Below are 21,877 nucleotides of genomic sequence, written 5' to 3' on the forward strand. Positions count from 1 at the left end.
TGGACAGATGATCAAGTGTATCCTCTGGTAAGAAAAGCGGCTTAATCCTTTCTCAAGCAACAACAATATAGCAAAATTGGCTACTGCTATAGCTTACTGAAGACCTCTGTCATCTGACCACATTAAGAGGTGCAAAACGTATGTTTGTGGTCATATCTGAACTGTTTCATTGGCATTTACAGCCATATTTCTAGCATACTATGATGTGTGCAATCACACGGCAATATGTCTTTAATAGTAATATTGTAGATTATTCTATTTATTCTAATAAAACAGGTCATTTTGTCTAATTACATTGGACCATGTAAATGTGATTAAATCGTGGGCCCCAGGAGAATTAGTAATTGCTGCAGTCAGGCTAATGGGGAGGCCTAATAAAGTATTTAAAATCTTTACGGAGACTGTATTATCACACCAGGGTGCGGTTCATTAACATTAAAGGGGATTCCGTGAGAGCACTTCATACAATCATCGTTTTATAGTTCTCAATATCAGTTTTTCAGTTTTGTCCTGATGTCTGGCTGAGACAAAAGTCCAACAGTCTTTATCCTTTGGTCTTATGGGCCCACGATTCTAATACACTTTATGCAACAGGTTTATATTGTCTCAGTGATTCCTCCTCCGGAGCCAAAAGAGTCCAAAGCGCACCAGCAGACCTTGGCACACAAGTAAAAGCACATTTGCTTGTTCTGACTCTTGGCAGATGTGATAAAAGGGAATTTAAGAGCAAATGTCCTGATGTAAGGCATTGAGCTTCTGCTAATTTTCACATGAATGGTTTTATGAAATCCTCTCACACAGCACAGTCACGATAATGGATTAATAATAATGACAATTCACACTGTCTGTAACTTGACCTCGTCACTGATGACCGCACACTATTGTGCTGTGTCCAAATAGTTTTCCATTTTGACCTTGTCTTTCAAACTGACGTGAGGGCAGTGAGGCAGTGTCTAACGATTGCATTGTCTGTACAGTGTGACACCTCCTCATCTAATTTGCGAGAACTGTCCTTGAAATAAAAACGTGCTTATGAGTCGCCGAGTGTCTCTCGCTAAATCACAGCAGTGCCGCGCTGCCTATTTCCACTCAAATACAACCTAGTGTTAACAGAACAGCAGGACTAGAAATTGCTTCTGACCTAAGGAAAAAGGACAGTTCAAAAGACACTGCAGAGGCGTAAAAGTCTGAAATAAAAGTAAATGTGAGGGTGGTAATTCGCCTCCAGATTCTCTCAGGGAATTTGTCTGACGCTTACAACCGAAAAAGGAAAATGAAGCTACCTTTTCCACTTTAAAGCCGTGAATTATCGGACACAACACACCAGTGATGACCATCTCCCTCGTGGCGTGCCTTATCCTCAGATGCGAGTCACTGCACCACTGTGACAGAAACTACATAGCTGATATGAATTTGCGCTGCATAACAACGAAACAGATGGCCAGACGCTTCTCTGCTGCATTCTGTTACAGTGGGCAATCAGATGACCTGCCGTTTGCTGCTTTTCATACAGTAAAATGTGTTTAAATACCGGGCTCTTCTCCTTCACCGTGTCCAGGGTGCTGGCGTTAGTAAGCCTTTAAGCAAAGGGGGGGGGGGGGGGGGCTAACTCAATTTGACCACAGCAAACTGCACCAATTAAAAACACATCCTCAAACCAGGCTTGGAGGATAATGCTGTGCTGTACCAAAAATACCTTTGCAGCAGCATTTACTGGCCAGGAGCAGAGAGAGGCAGCATTTCTCCTCCTGGCTAAGCCGTGGTATTCCTGTCACATTTTGGTGGAGTCATTTTTAGAGAAGCCAAATAAGCCAGGGAGGGGAGAGAATGAAGAGAGAAGAAAAAGAAGAGGCGGATTGCTTGTTTATGCTGCTGCATCCGTCCTGGTGTTGCTGAGGCGGGGTGGGTGGGTGGGTGGGGGGCAATGTTGTGAATGACTGAAGCAGCAGAGCAGCTGAGTGAGACTAACAAGTGGTTGCCATGCAGCAGGAGCAAGCGTGCGTGCTTCTGGAGGGGGAGATAGAGAAACAGAATGATAATGAGTAGGAGGCAGCAAGTAAGGGAGCACGAGGAGAGGAGCTGTATCTCTGAGAGGAGACACATATCATAGCTCGATCCAGCCTCTCCCTCGCTTCTCTGTTTCTCTCTTCATCTCCCGCTTTTTGTTTAGATGGGGGGCTAGTGCAGCACATCCAGTATGCCGGCCGCGGATGGATTAATGGATTTGCGTCCGAGGACTCCAAGGAAGAGGAGTTGCAGGCAAGAAACAGCAGCAACAGGTCTGTAAGGATGGCACGATAATGACGGTGAGACGCCTGCTTTTTCCTCCTCAGACATCCTCACTAGAGAACCTGTCAATGCAGTGTCTCTCTCTTTCACCCTGCCTCGCTCCCTCCCTCTCGCCTCTCTGTCTCTCACACCGTGCATAGTTGTGCAGTGTCCTCCTCACCATTCATTCTGTCTTTCCCGATTCTCTCTGTTCCTTCCCCTGTCCCTGTCTGTATGTACCCTCCCTCTCTCATCTAACCCCCACCCCCACCCCCCACCCCCCACCCCTCACTCAAGCCACCTGCTGCTTGTGTTCATATGAAAGATTTGGGAGGACAAGATTGACAGGAGCAGACTTGCACTTGAGTGACCACACCAGTTTTGTCATTATGTTTGGTCAGTCACCGTCGCTTTGTGGTCTACCCTGTCTGGCAGGCATCTGCTCGCACGCAACAGGTAGAGAGCCCTTTCTTCTAAACCAAACATACGTAACGTCGCATCTTCATGAGATGTGACGCTTTCATTGACACCTTACCGCTTCGCCCGTGTTTAACAGCTGGCTATGCACTGCGACACACTATAATTCTAAACCGACTTAAAGGAATGTAGCCATGGCACCGGCTCGCATCCCCGGACCCGTTTTCCTGCAGTCTCCCTGACTCTTCTGTTCATGTTTGCCTTTTGTAATTTTCTGCAAAATTCCCAGAGGGGCAGAGTGAGCGAGAGAGATCGAAGTCTCCGGACATCTGTTTGATACCACATTCAAAAGAGGCTATTTATAGATACCTGTAACCCCTCATGCTTCATGGTCAGCTCATTTCAAAGACATTTAACTTGTTTCTGTGTTGTCTCTTTCCCACATCTGCACCCTTATGTCTCACAGCCTACGCAGCGAACGCATTAAGTGTGATAATGTTTAAATAGGTTGATTAAATGGATCTTCTCTGCACGAGAGACAAGGCAGCACTAACCTGAAGCCGTCATGTTATCTCTGTCCAGGTAACATGCAGGCTTCTAAACGCCTGACCCTATCAGAGGAGAGATGAGGCACCTAGATGTTGGTTTACCATGTGTAGCGTCCACTACAACCACTCCCTTGCTGCCATGAGCGGAAACGACATGATGGCGCACTCTCTGACTCTGGAGCAGAAGACGGCATTTGCCTTTGTGGGGATGCTACTGGTGTTCCTGGGGCTGCTGATAGTAAGATGTTTCAGGATCCTGCTGGACCCCTACAGCAGTATGCCTTCCTCCAACTGGGCTGATGGCATCGAGGGGCTGGAGAAAGGGACGTTTGAGTACGCCCTCACTTAACACAGGGACACACACATCCATAGATGTCCTCGCAAATAGAACTGCCTATAGACGCACATACATGCAGACACAAATACACTCACACACACGCAGACACACACAAGCCACAGCCCCGCACAACCATTGCACCTGACACTGACACGCCATTAAGACATCTCTCTGTGACGGACTGAACCAAGAGACTGAAGCTGTGTATGTTGTTCAATGTGCGTGTGCCGTTAGTTCAGAGCCAGTGTAGAGTCCCTCTACTGTATGTGACTACATGTCCGTTGTTGTGTGTGTCCGAGCGAGTGTGAGGCAGATGCCGTGTCATATTCTTTGCCCTTCTGCCAGGGGGTGTGCATTTCAGCTCATCGATTTACACGGAAATGGCTGAAGCTCCCTTTAACCCACACCTACAAGCTGAATGTCTGTAGATGAGAGGTGGTAAGAGGTGGATGCTCGTGGGACAGGGTGGGGAATTAGGGCGCAGTGGGACTATTCAGATGTGGTCTGAAGACTCAGGGACCAGATTCCTTAGGTGAAAACAGAGTGGTTGCACCTCTGCACAGACAGAGCTGTTCTGCACAAGAATGTATATGGTTGGAAACAGGGTATTATGTCAAACTAGTGCTTTGTGGACTAATCAAATCCAGTCTGTTGGTGATCCAAAGGAATAATGCTGCTGCTGCTGCTGCTGCTGCTGCTGCTGCTGCTGCTGCTGCTGCTGTGTGTACAGATTGGTCCTTTCTGTGGCGTGAAAGGCAACTGAACAAACTGTGATTTACATTATGGTGTTACTGTTTCTAAATGATGCAAAAACAACTCTCGGAGTTTGTACTGCTGCTGTCTCTGAGTGATGGTATACTGTTGTTGCCACAATTACATGTCTGAGTGAAAGAAAAAAAAAACACAACTGTTTACTTTTGATGGTATGTCTGCAAAGACATATGATGATGTTGATTCGTGGACTGCCAATTGTTCCGTCTGTCAAGCGCTCCGTCTAAAGGTTTGGCTGATTCCATCAAGCCAAAGAACTTTTAAGGGAAATGAGGATTACAGACTGGGAAGGACTCTCTCTCTCTCTGCGCTGCTAGTTTTCTAATGACAAGGATAAACTCTCACTACCTGCCTGCAGAGGAAAAGGTCACATGGAAAACAGGGGTGGGATGTCTGTCAGCACTGCACCTGAACATCTTTTTCCTCCTGTTCTCAGCCATCCTCACCCTCTCTCACCTGCTCTCTTCCTTCCAGACAGAGGGAGACAGGACAGTCCTAAACAGAGATTCTATAATACGGCAGACTGGTCAAAGTCTTGAGTGTTCCTTTGCTAATTTTTACGGTCTACGGTTTCTCCTTAGTGCTGTGAATCTGCCTTACTGTGACCTTCAATGGGTTTATGTGCCTTCATCTAGAAACATTGAAGCACCTGTTTGTGCGTGTGCATGTGTGCGTGTGTGAGCGCGCGTGTGGCATATCATGATGACAGATAGTGCATCTCCTGACCTGTTGCTTGCTCAGCTGGTGGTAGAGATTTCTCATTGATATAGATTTGATTCAAATTCAATGATGTGAAATAAATAGAATTTCTTCACTTTAAAATATTGTCCATTGTCAAGTCTTTTTGGGTCTCTTATTGCAATCTGCGGAGCATGTCGAGCAAAGGCTAATGTTTGTGATACCAGTTTTACAAACTGGCATTGTCAGTCGTGTTTATTGGACACAGCAGAGGTTCAAATTTCTAGCCTTTTTTTCTTTTCTGCTTCTGATGTCTGGCAGTAGTTGTCCAATATTGCTGCAGAAACAGACAGAGGGGGAGAGAGAGGGTGCATTAGAGCAACACTGGAAGAAAAAGAGTTGATAAATGTATTAAAAATAATCCAGGTAGGAGGAGATTTCTCGTAGAGGGCCTTATGATGTGCGGTTATGCACATGCATGGTCCAGAGACAGACTGGGGCTACTGCAGCGGCAGGAAGCGATACGCACATGCATTCATTGACAGACTTGTGGTGATAAGGCAAGTCTTGATCTGCAGAGCCTTTCCAGCCTTCCCTCCTGTGGCCAGTTCACAGTCAGGGGCCAGTCCACCACATCACCCGTCAGGAATGCAATCATTATTGCACCATTATCTCTGTCACCTATGTGACATCCTTATCTAAAATCTATGGAAAAAAACACTGCCCTTTTCCTCTTCAGCCTACAAGCCCACTAACCTTAGAGGAAAAACTAACCCACCTAGTAACAAGCACTAAAAATCTATCAAATTTTAACAAATGTGCCTGCCTTCCATTGTATTTTCATATCTCAGTTTGCAGTCAGGTTGTATGTTGTCTGAAGTTTATGTAAAATACCATAAATCACTTTCTCTTCTTTGATTGGAACAAAGGCTGAGACAGCTAACCTCATCTTTGCATACAAGGTGAAGAATTATGAGGAAACATTTCACACGAGGCCTACATTTCCTGGAACACTGTGCATATTTCAAGCCATCCCCTTCCCCAGCATGCAACCGCAAACGGATATCAGGAATAATCAAAATGATTTGGAATATAATCCTTTGTTGCTTTCCTTCAGTTAGGAATACAGAAATAATTTGGACATTAATGTAACTTTGGCAGCTGGATTCAGAGAAAATAGGATCTGAGTGCTTACAAAATCCTTATTACATGTGGGACCTATGAGTCAGCTGAATAGTGAACCTTAGCTTTTGCTGATTATCAATCATCTGTTTTATTGCTATTGGTCTTCGGACCTCAAAAGCTACGTCCTTGATTTATTGTGATAAGACCTGGAGATACAATCGCCTGTCTGTTACCAAACCAACACACACAGCTCCAAAAGTGCTGTAGTAATACATTAACAGTTATTTTATTAGTGCAGTGATTTCCAAAATTAGAAATATGAAAAAAGGCTGTATGAGGTTGTAAATGCTTCATCTAACTTTTATTATTCACACTATATAAATCCACCAGCTGCTGTGGAGAACTCTGCTGCTGCTGCTGCAGATATTGACCAGGGTGACAAGAACTTATTTCTGCTCCTCAAATGTCTTCACGGGTTGACTGGTGTTCTGACATTAGCTGGAGCCAGCCTGACATCTGAAATCAGATCTGAAGCCTGAGCTGTTGGATTTTAGACTTAAACACCTCTAGAAGCCTGTATGAATGAAAAGATCAATGATTACCTTCCATGACATATATTAATGTTTTATAATAGTTATTAATGATTATAAAGATATTATGTTTAATAATTTACAGGCCTGATTCCAAAACTCTGACCCCGTGTCAAACATAACTAAGACAGATTGTGAGGATTGGCTGATCTTCAGTACAAAGACAATATATTTAATCTTTTACCTCATCAAATTCATTGATTTTTGCAAATATCTGCTTATTCTGAATTTGATGCGGCAACACGTTTCAAACGAGTTCAGACAGGAGCAACTAAAGACTGAGAAAGATGTGGAATTCTCCAAAAACACCTGTTTGGAACATTCCACAGGTAAACAGGTTCAGTGGTAACAGGTGATAGTATCGTGATTGGGTATGAAAGGGGCATCCTGGAAAGGCTCAGATGTTCACAAGCGAGGGTGGAGCAAGGTTCACCTCTTTGTGAACACATGATTGTAGGAAGGATATCACTACATGAGCTCAGGAGCACTTTGTAAAACCGCTGTAGGTGAACGCAGTTCGTTTGCTAATGATTACATTCTGTTTTTATGTACATTTACACAGCGCCGTGCTAGTTATTTATTCAAAAGTGCACTTGATCGACTCTGTTCTTTGATATGCTTTAGGAAGTTAGTTGCAAATTCAGTTTCTTCTGAATAAAAACAACAAATCTAAAATTTTTCAATGAGCAATTGATCTTAACACTCAAAATGACCAATTCAGCACAAAATAACCTTAGACTAATACTTTTATTTAGAAAGTATACAAGAGAATTTAATGCAGGGGAATATTTAATTTTTCTAAAATTTGAATATTCATGATTATTGAAAACAAGCAAACATTTTAAAAGCTGTTTTAAATCCTGGATTTGGGTTTTCAGAAAAGTGCCTGTGACAGCAGGCCACAGTTCAGCAGCTCTGACAGTCAGGGCGTATCGTTACAGTCGTGAGTCCAGGCTGTGGGACAGTCCAGTGGAATCTGTTTAATACACCCATGTTTTACTGAATGGGGTAGCTGATTAGTGCTCTTCTTTTTCTATTTTGGGATTATTTGATTTGGTCTCTGCAGGATGAGATCAGCTGATAGGAATAATTCCATGATGATTTCAGTTTAACATCCACATTGTTCAATACGTTTATAACAAAAAGTACATAGTAGATCATGTTTTAGTGGAGATAGTTCTTTTCTTTTTTTTCTTTTTTTTTTTGATTGGCAGTTATAATTAGCAGGCCTGACGGGAGTAAACATAGCTGGGATGAGCTACAAGGTTTACCCACTCCTTTATTTATTGCAGCCCTTTAAGGTGTCGTATCAGGAATCCTGTCTGCTGGTATCTGCACCTGTTTCTCATTGCACTGAGCGGGGCAAGGTTTGATAAATGCTACACATGGATTTTTTTCCTGCCTCTTATGAGCCCTTTGGACATTAACAGAAGTGCAGATTTTGTTGTTCTATACAAATTGGAGCACATGCACCTGCTGCCACGGACTCGGCATATAGGCTCAACAGTTCTCCGAGGAGCACTGCATACTCTGAATTTACTCAAGCACGGCAGACAAAAGTCTTGCAGCCCTGATAATAAAAAGGAATCACCTTAATCTCAAGTCCAGACGGTGGGAGAGGCAGCAGGGCCCGAGGATCTCTAACTGCACTGAGACAACTGCAGTGTAGCATGACACAAGACCACGCTGTGTCCACAATAAACTCTACGTCTGACAACGAACAGCAACACAGAGCTGAGGATTAACATCACCATGACCAGTTAAAAATACCTGTTGCCGTCTTATTTAAACAGAGCAGTGAGGCAGAGGCAGAGGGAAGGAGGCTTTCATTGCTGCAGTTACTACATTCCAGGTGGAAATTTTTCTGTCCTCAGCATGACTCAGTCAGTACGGTTCTTGTAGAAAATCCGAACAGCTTTGAGTCCCTGTGTCCTGAACCTGATATATATTGCACAATTGATCGCTTCCTTTCAATCTGCACATAAAAACACGTGCTGGAGTTCTTTTTCTCCACCTGCAGTACAGTCAAGGTCAGATTTAGAGTCATTAGCCTGCCTTTCACTGTGTGCATAAATCACTGTGGTGTATCAGTAATAAGGAAGTTTACCTGTTAAGAGGTCTTTTAAAGGTACTTTGGAAGTCAGGTGGCTATAGAGAAGGGCCTCCGGCATGTTCCCGTAATTCGCGGTCTCACATTAACTCTCATTTCACTCTTAAATACGGCCATGTCTTCTGCGCTCCCACTAACTTTGTGGCAAAGAGAATCATTACAGATAATATTTATTCAATCAGTTATATAACTCTTGTTGACCCAACCAGTATCACTCTTACATTGAGTCATCCCGCTAGTTTTATTGATTATATCCTATTTCTTTTATATGTTATGAAACTAATATTTTCCATCTTCCCTTACTACTTTATTTTCTTCTGCCACAGTCATGGACACCATAAAGCATCTGCGACCTTGAAAATTTTCCTGCATAGCTGTACTAGCCTTCTTCTTGTAAGAACTTTCATGTGGACGTTTCCCGATGATTCATCTCAAGGGCTCACACGTCTGAGGAAATACTATCCATAGCCCCATAAACTTCAGCAACAGAACAACATGTGCCGTTGTGTTGCACTTCAGACAATAATATTAGTAATCAATTCTCCATAACTCAGGCAATGAGCGCCTTTATCTCTCGTTTGGCGTTTATGACTTGGTTAATCGTTAAGCAATGCCTTTGTGTCCCCTAGGATGGAGCAAGGACATATCTGACACCCCTCTGACAGTTTTCTGAGGGTTGATCCAAAGAGTTGGCCAATAGCTGGAAGGCAGTATATGACCCTGGGTTGCAGAGTATAAAGGTAGGACATCTGAGACAAACCGAGCTTAAACACAAGAAGCACAGAGCAGAAGAGATCTCCATAAATCTAATCCTAGTTGAGTCTACATATCAGCAAACAAGGATAACCCGACTGCTTGATGCAGTGTTCTCCTCTTTTCTAACACTGCCGGATGACTGAAGACTTAACACCTGTAGCACACCGCTGTTTTATCCTCGACTGTTTATAATCTGAGAATCTCCTCCAGCATTCCTGATGGAGAGGTTCAAGTCTAACGGAAGGGAGCATGTTAACGCCGCTTATGATTCCACTCTGGATGAACCTCCGGTCTATGAGGAGGCCAACCGCTCTAATGGGGACCACCGGATGGTCCGGCCATCGGTGATCAGTGCCTTTGGTCATGACACTCTGGACCGACTGCCCCACATCGACTTCTATCGCAATGCAGGTAGCATGAGTGGTCACCGGGCTGTGCGTCCGTCCCTGCAGGAGCTCCACGACGTGTTTCAGAAGGTGAGCGCATGTATGTCTGTGAATGAGCAAGCGTGGACGATATCAAACTTATTCGCTTCTGTTTTTTCTCTTTCCCTGTAACACACAGTCTGCACACCTTGTCCTCTTCTATTCCTCATGTTTGTCCTTCACCTCACCTTCTGCAGAAAGTATTTTGCGCCTGTTTTCCTCCCTGTGTCTGAAATTCAAGTCTCTGACTCTGTAACTGCAGTCTTTGTTCTGCAACACAGTCCATTCACCCAGGTCAAAGACCCCAAACCGAGGGAAATGAAATATTTTACGGTTGTTTAATCATTCAAGCATCATCACTTTCACTGTCCACAGTTGGGTCATTAAAAACTTGTCATTGTGAACCTAAAAAAGACACCGAAAGTTATTCCTGGGACACAACAGCAATTGACAAACTTGACACACTTAAGAGATTTTAGTGTTTTTTACGAGGCAGTTATACTGCTCTGTGTTGCAAAGGAGATGAGGCTGTAGGTCATGGGAGTTTTATAGGCTGAACTAGATCAGCACTTCTGAACTGACAAAAGCAGGAAGAGTTCCCTGACAGAAAATGAAGGAAATTAAGTGTCATTGCAGGTTAGGACAGATTGCAAGGCGTAATGTGAGTGTGTGAGGCCATCTATCATCCAATCACCAGCACCTTGACAGACAGATCTTAAAACCAGCAATGCATCTAAGAATACAGAAGACTGAATGCAGCTGACTCACAGTTTGAGTCTATGGTGCACTGAACGTTGCTGCTGTCTACACTTTGAATGAATGACCCAAACACAAAGTTTTAAGTGGTCTAATTGTACTCAATAGGATAGTTTGCTACAATCAAAAAAAAAGACTTTCCTTCAGTGAATGGAAATTAAACCCATCTGAGTCGTCTCTCTGAGTCAGATATCAGGGCATGCAGTCAGTGTCAGGCAGGACAGTCAGGATTCATCTTCATGGAAAGTTAAGATTAGGTTCGTCTTGTTCTCTCCATTTTTCTCGTCAGTTTACAGGGACACACTCACAGCAGAGTAATGTCTCTGCAAACGCTTTATCAATCTTCATCAAAGACGAACCACCGTGGTCTCCTCTCCCTGATGCAGGAGAAATCCAAACACACACGGTTACACGAAGGCAGATGAGAGGACAGAAAATACACAATGTCGTCCCTTTGCATCAAAAATGCAAAAAGCACAAGCATTGTGAATATATTTAGGTTCCTGTTCATGTTTCCTTTCCCTTATATTTGCCTGTACATTTTCCCACCAGAACGGAGCGATCGATGTGCCAGACACCGTGGAGGACGATAACGAGGGGAGCGAGGGGAGCAGTGAGACCCCCTCTGACGATCTGGAGTCTGCCGTTCCCATTGAAACCACCAAAGGAGGAGTAAAGTTTGGCTGGATAAGAGGCGTCCTGGTGAGTTATGTTGGGTAATGACGGGCTCCCTCTGCTTTATAGAGGCAGGGTCACTCTGCATAACTGTGACCTGGCAAGAGGAGACTCCATGTGTCTCGAGAGCACAGCGGGGCCAAGTGGGGCTTTCAAGGCCCGAGCCTGGGAGTGATTTACGTTCGCGTCAGTGTTGCTGGCACGAAGATAAAAAAAAATGTTTAGTGCTTTTTTAAAAGGTTTTTTTAATCAAGTTACAAATGTTGCAGTTTGTCATTTCTATATAAATCTATATGCTCAAATAAAGCACCTCATTAACATCACCGTATTTCTCTCCCCGACTTAATAAGAAATCATGACTCGCGCTGAATGGTTTGAACTTAAATTGATCTTCTCTTCAACAGGTGAGATGCATGCTCAACATCTGGGGTGTCATGTTGTTCATCCGTCTGTCCTGGATTTTTGGTCACTCAGGCTGGGGTGAGTACATGTGGGTCAGATGGGACATGCAGAATGACTAAGCACACATACTAACTTTATTTGCTGAATTGTTTTTGGGGGGTAGTAGGGTCCTTTCCGTCTTGCACAGCTCAGGATAGGCTGGTGCCCTCTTGATTTCATGTGATAAGTACACTTGACTTGAGTGAGGCAACCTTTCAGCCCAGCCTGTCTCCATCAGCGAATGCAAACATGACTCCCCCAGCAGACACATCCTACACCCTGTGTGATTTTAGAAATGAGGGCGCTGTTACCAGTGATTCTAGGAACTATAGAGACAAGTAAAGGATTATGTAGTCCCCTGCTCATTAGCAGAGAGTGAGTGAACTGGGGCAGATTCCTTCCTGAGGTCCCATAATGATCTAAACTTGCTGAGGGTTTATTCTGAGAGCCAAACCTCAATGAACTATGTGTGTGTGAGAGAGAGAAAGAGAGGCAGAGAGAAAAGGGGAAAGTGTGTGAATGGCTTCATGAGTGTGTTCATTGCTTAAGAACCTATCGATCGGCAGCAGCTTCTGTTCAGGCGGCGTAACTAAATGGTTTTGAGAAGCAGAAAAAAAGCTGCAGGCAGTAGGGAGGGCAGGTACAGCAGGAACGTAGAGCCCCCAGGCCTTTCTGGGACTTTTGACTCTCTCTGTGTTGAAAGGTGACTGCGGGGAGGAGGGCTTCATTTCACAACAAGAATGCTTTACAGCTTTCCACTTAAATATAATGGCTGGGTAAACTGTCGTTGAAAAACAATTATTCTGAACTGTCATCTGTGTGCATCGCAGGTCTGGGAAGTGTGATTATTCTTCTCAGCTGTGTGGTCACCACCATCACTTGCCTTTCCATGTCTGCCATCTGTACTAATGGTGTGGTCAGAGGAGGTAAGACATCTCACAAACAGCAGCGCTGTGAATTCAACCTTTCATAACACTGCAGCCGGCACCAACTGTTTAAACATTATTTATGAATGCGTACATCCTGAGATAGCGCGCACTCCTCCTGACATAAAATCTTTATTGAGAGAATGAAAAGACCAGGAGGACACTCTGTGTAGATAAAGACACAAGGCTCAAAACTGCACCTGAATGTCATCTCTTGAAGCCTTTCCTCTGTTTTACAGCCACCTTAACTTGTCCTGACATTAAATCAATGAATCGGTGATGTGATGATTAATCATCCACTACTGTATGTATGTGTGTGCCTCTTTTTGTCACTTCAGGAGGAGCATACTACTTGATATCTCGCAGTTTGGGGCCAGAATTCGGCGGGTCGATTGGTCTCATTTTCGCCTTCGCCAACGCAGTAGCTGTGGCCATGTATGTGGTGGGATTTGCTGAGACCGTGGTCGATTTGCTCAAGGTGTGTGATGCTTTAATGATCAGGTGACCCTATGAGGAAATGTAGAATATAATAAAATATTTGACTGTCCACTCACCCGTGCTTCTTCTGTCGCACTCAGGAGTACGCTACCCTCATGGTGGATGAATTAAATGACATCAGGATCGTTGGATGCATTACGGTGGTGTTGCTGTTGGCCATATCAGTCGCTGGAATGGAATGGGAAGCCAAGGTGAGAGATGAACATCATGCTGGTTGTTCGCCAATCTCTGGGCTTGTTGTGATAAAACGTCCAGCCATAACTTCCATCAATTGAATTATTCTGTCCCCACAGGCACAGATAGTCCTGCTCATTATCCTGCTGGTGGCCATAGTGAACGTGTTTGTAGGAACATTCATTCCTGCAACCCCTACCAAGAAATCCAGAGGCGTCTTCAATTATAACTGTAAGACACCTATTCCAAACCAAGCAAACCCTCACTACAAAAACACTAGAATCAAAAAGACTTGACTCGTTCACCTCATTTTCTTTCTCACTCTCCTTTTCACAGCGAAAATCTTCTTGGACAATTTTGGTCCAGATTTTCGAGACGAATCGTTCTTTTCACTGTTTTCCATCTTTTTTCCCGCTGCAACCGGGATCCTGGCTGGAGCAAACATCTCTGGCGACTTACGGGTAATTTTCTTATTCAGACGTCTTTGCATAAGAGCCATGCATACGAGTCATGAGCTACTATGGTACACAGGTTTCTACAGAAAAGGCCGGAGGAGATTAAAAGTATTAAAAGTAAATAAACCACCGCATTTTTTGTGCTTTTTACATCGAGGGAATCATGAGATAGCATCAACAGCAGCAGTACCTGAATTTATTTAATTATCTACATGTTTGAATACATCTTAACTACAGAAACAGGTTTCTTCATAGTCACTGTCACCAGCCAACAGTCATCAACTTTTTCAAACACAGATGTTGTTTTACAGGATCCCCAGGCAGCCATACCTAAAGGTACCTTGCTGGCCATCCTAATAACTGGTGTCACCTACCTGGCTGTGGCTATCTGTGTCTGTAAGTACAGTTATCCATGAAATGCACCTCCAGTGAGAAACTTTACTAACTTTACATTAGTTTCAATGAGGCTGGCTGTTAGTCTTAAAAAATCCTAATCAATGCATCTGTTCTTCTCTCTAACTGATCAGCTGCTACTGTTGTCCGTGACGCCACCGGAAACTTAACTGACCTCATTACTCCTGGAGTAGCGTGCACTGGTCCAGCACAAACTGCTTGTGAGCTCGGCTACAATTTCTCTTCCTGCTCAGAAGAACCCTGCGCATTTGGCTTGATGAACGACAATCAGGTACACAGCCTTTCAAGCTCAAACCTGCAGAGAAGGTAGATGAGCTCTTTTCATCTCTAATGCTATCTTCTCCTCACTTCCTCAGGTCATGACTTTGGTATCTGGGTTTGGTCCCCTCATCATTGCTGGAACCTTCTCAGCCACGCTTTCTTCAGCCCTGGCTTCCCTCGTCAGTGCACCCAAAGTCTTCCAGGTCAGCAGCTCACTGCAGTGCACTGAGATACAACTAGATTATTGCTCTGAGTTACTGCAAAAAAAAAAAAAAAGCTTTTCTAACTTCAGCTCTGCGTCTCCTCAGGCACTGTGCCAAGACAACATCTACAAGATCCTGCACTTCTTTGCCAAAGGATATGGCAAGAACAACGAGCCAATCCGTGGCTACATCCTCACATTTATAATTTCTGTGGCCTTCATTCTCATTGGTCAGTTCAGTTGTTTATCATGGCGTGGTCCCAACATCTTTACAACAAATTAAAACAAAATCATTTCGGCTTCAACTGAATAAATATGCTAATGGTCTGTTTACTGCTGTCATGGTTTTTATGTATTGAGTCTGAGGTGATGAGGGTTTTTTTTTTTTTTGTCTCTGTAGGTAATCTCAACACCATCGCTCCTGTCATCTCAAACTTCTTTCTGGCATCTTACGCACTCATCAATTTCTCCTGCTTCCATGCCTCCTATGCCAAGTCTCCAGGTGGGTCTCTGCAGACAAAATAGCTTCTAAATGAAAAGTTTTGGCACTTGGCTGACGTAATTCTACATGTATAAGTGACTGTGAATATATTGGAACGAGGCACTATCACAAAAAGGCCCTGATTTAAGACATTTCCTCGGACAAACTGAGTTGCATTAGATAATTAGATTTTGATGTGTTTTAAATTCAAAGTAAGATTTCAAGACTCAGCACTATATATCACTGTTAATGGACTTTCTTTCTGTACATTGTGTTTCCCAACACTTGTCCAGCAGTCTGCAGTTTCTAAAAGCGGTCTCTCTTCTTTCATGCTTTCCCAGGTTGGAGACCAGCATATAAATACTACAACATGTGGCTATCCCTGTTGGGCGCATTGCTCTGCTGTGCTGTCATGTTTGTCATCAACTGGTGGGCTGCTCTAGTCACATACGCCATTGAAATCCTCCTCTACATATACGTCAAAGTCAAGAAGCCAGGTGAGCTGTGTGTAAATGCTTGGAAGTACATTCCTGCTGCCTGGATGGCAGAACTAACCTCTTAGGACTCTTTTCTCCCTCCAGATGTGAACTGGGGTTCGTCCACGCAGGCAGTGACATTTGTGAGTGCGGTCAGCAACGCTCTGTCTCTGACTGGTGTCGAGGATCACGTCAAGAACTTCAGGTAAGAGTCGGCATTGCGTCGCTGTGGGTGCAGATGTTCAAAACAGTACATCGTTTTCAGAATCCTGAAACACAGAGTGCCATTGTAATGCATTCTTGTTTCTTTCTCAGGCCTCAGATCTTAGTAATGACAGGTTCATCACGGACCAGACCAGCTCTCCTAGACCTCGCTCACTCCTTCACTAAGAACTATGGGCTCTGTATCAACTGTGAAGTCTTTGTGGTAAGGTTATACTGGAATCTCATTATTGCAAATGCAACCGAATGGATATAATCAAAGCAGCATATAGCATCTTTCCCAAATCTTTATTTAACTATCAAACTTCTATTCAAAATTAAGATTTGCACATCACAGTTTAAATTGTGTGAGACTGCAGACTTCACATGCAGCAGATATTCAAGCGAATATCAAGCAGGGATGAGGGAAATGCCAACTGTCTGGATGCCGAGACTAAAGTTTAGGTTCAGTTGTGTCCTCTGAATATGAAAAAGGTGTATGTGTGATCTCTTTCCCTCTCAAACGCACTCAAACAAACACTCAGATACAGCTCTATGTTGTGATCTTTTCAGGGCCCGAAAGCAGAGGCAATTGAGGAGATGAAGGCCAACATGGAGAAGAACCAGCTGTGGCTCAACAAGACAAAGCGCAAGGTCTTTTACTCTCCTGTGGCCAGTGAGAGCTTCAGGGAAGGAGCTGACAGCCTGCTGCAGGTCAGCGCGGTCATGACTTACAAAACATTTCTTCAGCTGAATAGTTAAAAAACACTAAACTAAAACCAACTAACCCAGAAAAATCCATCTGATTAATGTGTAACTTGAGTTTTGATCAGGTGCAGATGGCAGATTTAAACACTGCAGAAACTGGCTTTATTGTCCCATTTCCTCCTCACAACAAGTATCTATTGCAGTGTTATGACTCTGGGCTGGGCCCGTCTTAAGGATCTGGCTGGGACATTAGTGCAGGAGGAAGAAGAGGAGAGAGTTAATGAGGAGCAGGAAAACAGTCTTATGGCTCTAGCTATCGCACTTTCAGAGATAAGGCCCCGGTTCATTGTCAGGATTGCTTACTTCAAACAGCACGGCAGATTAAAAGCTATAATTGATTAACACTGCACTGGATGAGTCCCTGCAGACAAAGTGAGATCTGCTGAGTGATCTGGTCATAATTTCTGGCAGTAAAACAGCTTCACAGCCTTCTGGTCGAGGACACTTTGAAACTTTTTGGAGATTTCTTTTTCTCCTCCAGTTAACGATGACTCTGGGCTTTACAACCACAGGGCAATGTGGTGCCTGTGTTGCTTCAATTAACTGATTTAGAGTTTTATCTTTATACGACTGTGGTGCTTTTCTTTACAGGTCACTGGTCTGGGCCGTATGAAGCCTAACATAATAATGATGGGCTTCAAGACAAACTGGAGGACTGCAGGCGCAGAGGCAGTGCAGAGCTATGTGGGAGTGCTGCAGTAAGTCACAAACAAACAAACACACATATAGTAAGCATACATGATAATATACCCAAAAATTAAACATAGATAGGAGATCTTTGTGTTGAACTGGTGTCCTCATTCTCTCTTCCTTTCTCACAGTGATGCCTTTGACTTTGAGTATGGGACAGTGATACTGAGGATGGACCAGGGACTTGACGTGTCGCACATTGTCGAGGCAGAAGGTCAGCATGACGATGAGCTTTAATTTAAAGGAAGTCCTGCATCAGTACGATAACAATTATATTTATGAAGTTCTCTTTAAACAAGACAGAATAGCAGTGTATAAAAAGCCAAACTGCCATTTGTAAATGTGTTTCCAAGATATTAAAATACAGAGAGGGTAGAAGTCGACCTGAACTGAAAAACAGCAGTAATTATCACTGCTGCTGCAGTGTGTTAAGCTGTATTCTCACAATAACTCATTGTAACTGACTATAATAAATGGCGCTGATAAGCCATGGCACTTTGTTCTGTAGATTACAACGTATTCATAAAGGTCAGGCAGTTAACAGATAAGATACTAAAACAACTACCAGTTTACAGCTGTGCCTCTGTGGAAATCCTTACAATAACAAGGATAATCCTGACTCATGTCACACAGATTCACAGTGACAACATGTTTGTTAAAAGCCTGAATTCTGCTTCTTCTTTCAGAGGAGATGCTAAGGGCAGTGAAGGAGCAACAGGAGCTGGACAATGAGTTCATGCAGAGTGGAGGGAAATCAAAAGGACTGTTCAGGAGGTCCAGGAAGCCGTCTCAGCAAGTGCTCGCGACCAGAGGTAATATTATTATTGTTTCCTCAGTCAAGATCTTACCTGAGAGTTCAGAGAGGCTTCGATCTGAGCTATTTAAAGCAAAGGGTGCATCAAAAGACGAGTATGATCTTTGAGTATGTGGGGAAAAAGGTATCTGTCTTACTCTCCTCCATACACTCATATTTCCACTGAGATAACATACATTTAACAAATGAAGCCAATGACACACATCAGTTTTGGAAACTTCTCCACACTCCCACTGAGATATAATTGAATCAAGCACTCCCACTAAAGATGTCTCTGAGGGTGTAATCCAATAATATGGTCCCTTTCGTTCCAGTTTGAAGAGCATCGCTTAAGAGCAGCCCTTTAGCCCAGACAGCAGAGGGTGCTTGCAGCCTCTCTCTCGATCTGTCTCTGTCTCGACATCTCACACACACACACACACACACACACACACACACATACACACAAACCACCGAGCTGTATCTTGGCAAGACTACGATGGTTGTTAGTATGCAATCTGGATCCCACTCATTGGAACATTAAACCTGAGAGATGGCTGTTGCTGCCGATGTAGAGTCAGCTCTTAATGTTGATTTGTGCTAGTTTTCTCATCCAACTGAAGTCTCCGCGCTCGCTCAATGAATTACATTCCCTCCTACTGTTCCTCTCGCTCATCCAGTTCTCATTTCTCCTATCTGTTTCTCTCTTTCTCAGTGTCAGTGAGCAGCCCTGTGCCCCCGCAGGTTGCCAAGATGAATGAGAGGCTGAGGGAGGCCAGTGCTGAATTCAAGAAGAAACAGCCTAAAGGCACCATTGATGTGTGGTGGCTGTTTGACGATGGAGGTAGGTGTTTGGCTCCCCCCAGGCAGCCGTCTCCTATAGATTTTAACAGATCTGTGCGCAGAGGCACGTCACGTTCTCCCTGATGCTAATGCAGACAAATGCAGATTGAAGAAATCTGACTCACGACCAATGAAGTAAACAGCAGAAATAAACGGAGAAAAAGACGGCAAACGAAGTCATCGATGCAAACACAGAGATAGAGATAGCATTCTTATGAATTACTGCTTAATGATTATTACTTTAAATATATAATTAGATGTTGCACACAACCACAATATAATCAACTGTGCCAAAGCTTGATCTGTCCACCAAATTCATGGAAGATTTACAATAAAAACATCATCTCCCCTCAATCAGGTCTTACCCTGCTGCTCCCCTACATCCTCACCACCAGGAAGAAGTGGAAGGACTGTAAACTAAGGATCTTCATCGCAGGGCAGCCTGGACGCAGTGAGCTGGATAAAGAGGAGTGAGTAAAAAAAAAAAGAAAAGAAAAACAGTTTCAATATCAATTATAGCTTAATGGGTGGAAGTTAGATTGGGCAAATTAATGAAAATTCATGAGGCAACAACATCAATTCACAGGAGATGTTATTTAGCATTAACTGAAAATGATTACCAACATTTACATGAAAGTTAATCAGTGTGTGATAATGTGTCTTGCAGGATGAAGTCTCTGTTGCGCAAATTCAGAATCAACTGCAGTGACATCAATGTCATTGATGACATCTATGTCCCGCCGGGCTCTGACACGTAATTGCTTTTTATTTTCAGTTCGAACAGTGACAGCAGACCAGATGGTGCAAAAGTTATAGTAACCTTTAATCACCTCATAGTATCTGCACATTATTTGATAAAAATATTGTCTACATTCAGCTCATGTTCTTATCTATTTTCCTCCAGCTTGAAGAATTTGGAGGACATGATTGAGCCTTTCCGTCTGCACGAGTCTAAAGACAGGGCTCAGGCTGAAGCCATGCGGAAAGAGCAGCCCTGGAAAATCACTGACGAAGAGCTGAGCACCTTCGAGGAGAAGGTAAAACCACCACGTCAAGACTTCATATACAGCACAGACATAACTGTGTATGAGTTTGGTTTGAGGGTGGAGCATTAAACAGCAAAATCAGCTTGAAATTCATTGTTAAAAAAAAAAAAAACTGCTGCTGTTTTACAGACGAACCTCCAGGTGCGACTGAATGAGTTACTCCAGGAAAACTCCAAATCAGCCAATCTGATCATTGTGTAAGTACGACTAACAGTTGCCTTAATAACACAGAGTTGCAAAGTTTAATCCAGAGCAGTGTCTAACATAGTCTGTGGACCCTTTACCTCTGCAGGAGCATGCCCATTGCTCGTAAGGAATCCATCTCTGACTTCCTCTACATGGCCTGGCTTGACATTCTGACAAAGGACCTTCCACCCACTGTGCTCATCAGAGGCAACCACAAGAGCGTGCTTACTTTCTACTCCTGAGCACCTTACACGCTAAACACTAGGGTGCAGGTAGCTACAAGGGAAAGAAATGGTAGTAGCATAATGACGGACCGTGTTCATAAAGCATACCAGAACGTTGGTTGGTGTTATTTAGTCGTCCAGACCAACACAACAATATAACACAAGCATGTTTAGCTAAGTCCTGACGAGGACATTCATACTCCGAGTGCAAGAAATACTGCGTAAGAAATACCTTTAGAAAGAGAAGTGGTCAGCTGGCAAAGTTGTCAACGGCATAATAAAAACTAAATTTCAGTCACAGCTAAATCTTGTTAATATTTTACCATTAATGTGTTTTTATAACTTTGGTATGCACTGTTTCAAGATAGCTGGTGGCACATTGTGATCTGGCAAACAAGTACTTGTACCGTGTGAAATTGCAGCCAGCTTGGCAGCAAGGGAGTCTCATACTGTACTACACCGCATGGCTACCAGTGTAAACACGTCACTGGTGCGCTGCACTCAGAGCTCTCTGTGAATGGATGTGAATTTAGGAGCAAAGTAAAGTCAAAGCCCTTTGCAACACTGGGCAAGTCCAGAAAAAATGGTATTCTTGGATAATATCAGATGTATACAAAAGGAAATAATTTGGGGTTAGAACGAAGTCAAATCATACGTCTTCCTCACACTCAGTCACATCAGTCCAACGAACAAAGGCAGAAACTCAGGCAGAGAAACAAAGCTGCCTTCATGGTTACACTGCTGCTGTAAAATAAATGTATATAGTAGATGTCTGAACTCACTAGTGGATATTTCTGAGCGACAAACCTTTTCATAAATGATTAACAGCATCCGTTCTTTTAAAACGAGGTTAGGGATGGTTTGATTCTTTTTTAAACATTCTTTGATATTCACTAAGTGTAAAATACACTGCTATTATAAAGCTGTTTACCTGTTCAACACTATGCTGTTTAAATATTGTTAATGTTACTATCACAGTACACTTTGTTTAAGGAAAGTTAAGTAAAAGAGATTGTAAAGCCAATTCTTCTGTATATTTTAGCCTATTGTCTATCTTTCTATTTAAATGTCTAATTGTGATTACCTGCAATAAGGAAAGAATAAAAATTTGAGCAGTTCTTATTTTTGTCTCTGTCATTTATTAGGTGATGAGATACTGGAACATCAGATTGTTTGTCCACAGAAATCAGTTTTGTGAAACTGTTCTTTCAATTATACTTACATATACATTATGGTTGTGGTTCCAAAATAACACACTAGTAAAAAGTGTATTATGTAGTGTAAATGTATTATAAAGTTTAAAACAGTGGTACATGAGATATTTCGGGTTTTCTCCTGTTCT

At 43.2% G+C, this 21,877-nt stretch overlaps 2 protein-coding genes across 2 annotated transcripts; both read left to right on the forward strand.

Moving 5' to 3' along the window:
* The first annotated feature begins 2,176 nt into the window (after positions 1-2,176).
* Positions 2,177-5,153, forward strand: ctxn2 (cortexin 2). Its single transcript, XM_076738282.1, has 2 exons — positions 2,177-2,306; positions 3,268-5,153. The coding sequence occupies exon 2, from the start codon at positions 3,337-3,339 to the stop codon at positions 3,580-3,582; it is 246 nt and encodes an 81-aa protein (XP_076594397.1). The 5' UTR covers positions 2,177-2,306; positions 3,268-3,336; the 3' UTR covers positions 3,583-5,153.
* A 4,578-nt stretch (positions 5,154-9,731) lies between these two features.
* slc12a1 (solute carrier family 12 member 1) lies at positions 9,732-21,652 on the forward strand. The gene is made up of 26 exons (XM_076731921.1): positions 9,732-10,076; positions 11,334-11,483; positions 11,861-11,936; positions 12,728-12,823; positions 13,162-13,301; positions 13,402-13,512; positions 13,615-13,726; positions 13,832-13,956; positions 14,262-14,346; positions 14,478-14,635; positions 14,721-14,828; positions 14,934-15,057; positions 15,228-15,329; positions 15,650-15,805; positions 15,890-15,989; positions 16,100-16,211; positions 16,559-16,699; positions 17,345-17,451; positions 17,575-17,657; positions 18,130-18,255; positions 18,952-19,080; positions 19,438-19,549; positions 19,747-19,833; positions 19,984-20,116; positions 20,255-20,322; positions 20,418-21,652. Exons 1-26 carry the CDS (start codon positions 9,819-9,821, stop codon positions 20,551-20,553), a joined length of 3,135 nt encoding a protein of 1,044 aa, XP_076588036.1. The 5' UTR covers positions 9,732-9,818; the 3' UTR covers positions 20,554-21,652.
* Positions 21,653-21,877: the final 225 nt, after the last annotated feature.

The sequence above is a fragment of the Chaetodon auriga genome, chromosome 1, assembly GCF_051107435.1.
Source record: "Chaetodon auriga isolate fChaAug3 chromosome 1, fChaAug3.hap1, whole genome shotgun sequence".
NCBI lineage: Eukaryota > Metazoa > Chordata > Actinopteri > Chaetodontiformes > Chaetodontidae > Chaetodon > Chaetodon auriga.

What these genes read in the sequence shown, in the direction of transcription:
- ctxn2 (XM_076738282.1), top strand. Translation starts at nt 3,337, where the DNA reads ATGTGTAGCGTCCACTACAACCACTCCCTTGCTGCCATGAGCGGAAAC.
- slc12a1 (XM_076731921.1), top strand. Translation starts at nt 9,819, where the DNA reads ATGGAGAGGTTCAAGTCTAACGGAAGGGAGCATGTTAACGCCGCTTAT. An exon ending in GCTGGATAAGAGGCGTCCTG is followed by an intron (nt 11,484 to 11,860) that starts GTGAGTTATGTT and finishes TCTCTTCAACAG; the next exon opens with GTGAGATGCATGCTCAACAT. An exon ending in GTGCACCCAAAGTCTTCCAG is followed by an intron (nt 14,829 to 14,933) that starts GTCAGCAGCTCA and finishes GCGTCTCCTCAG; the next exon opens with GCACTGTGCCAAGACAACAT.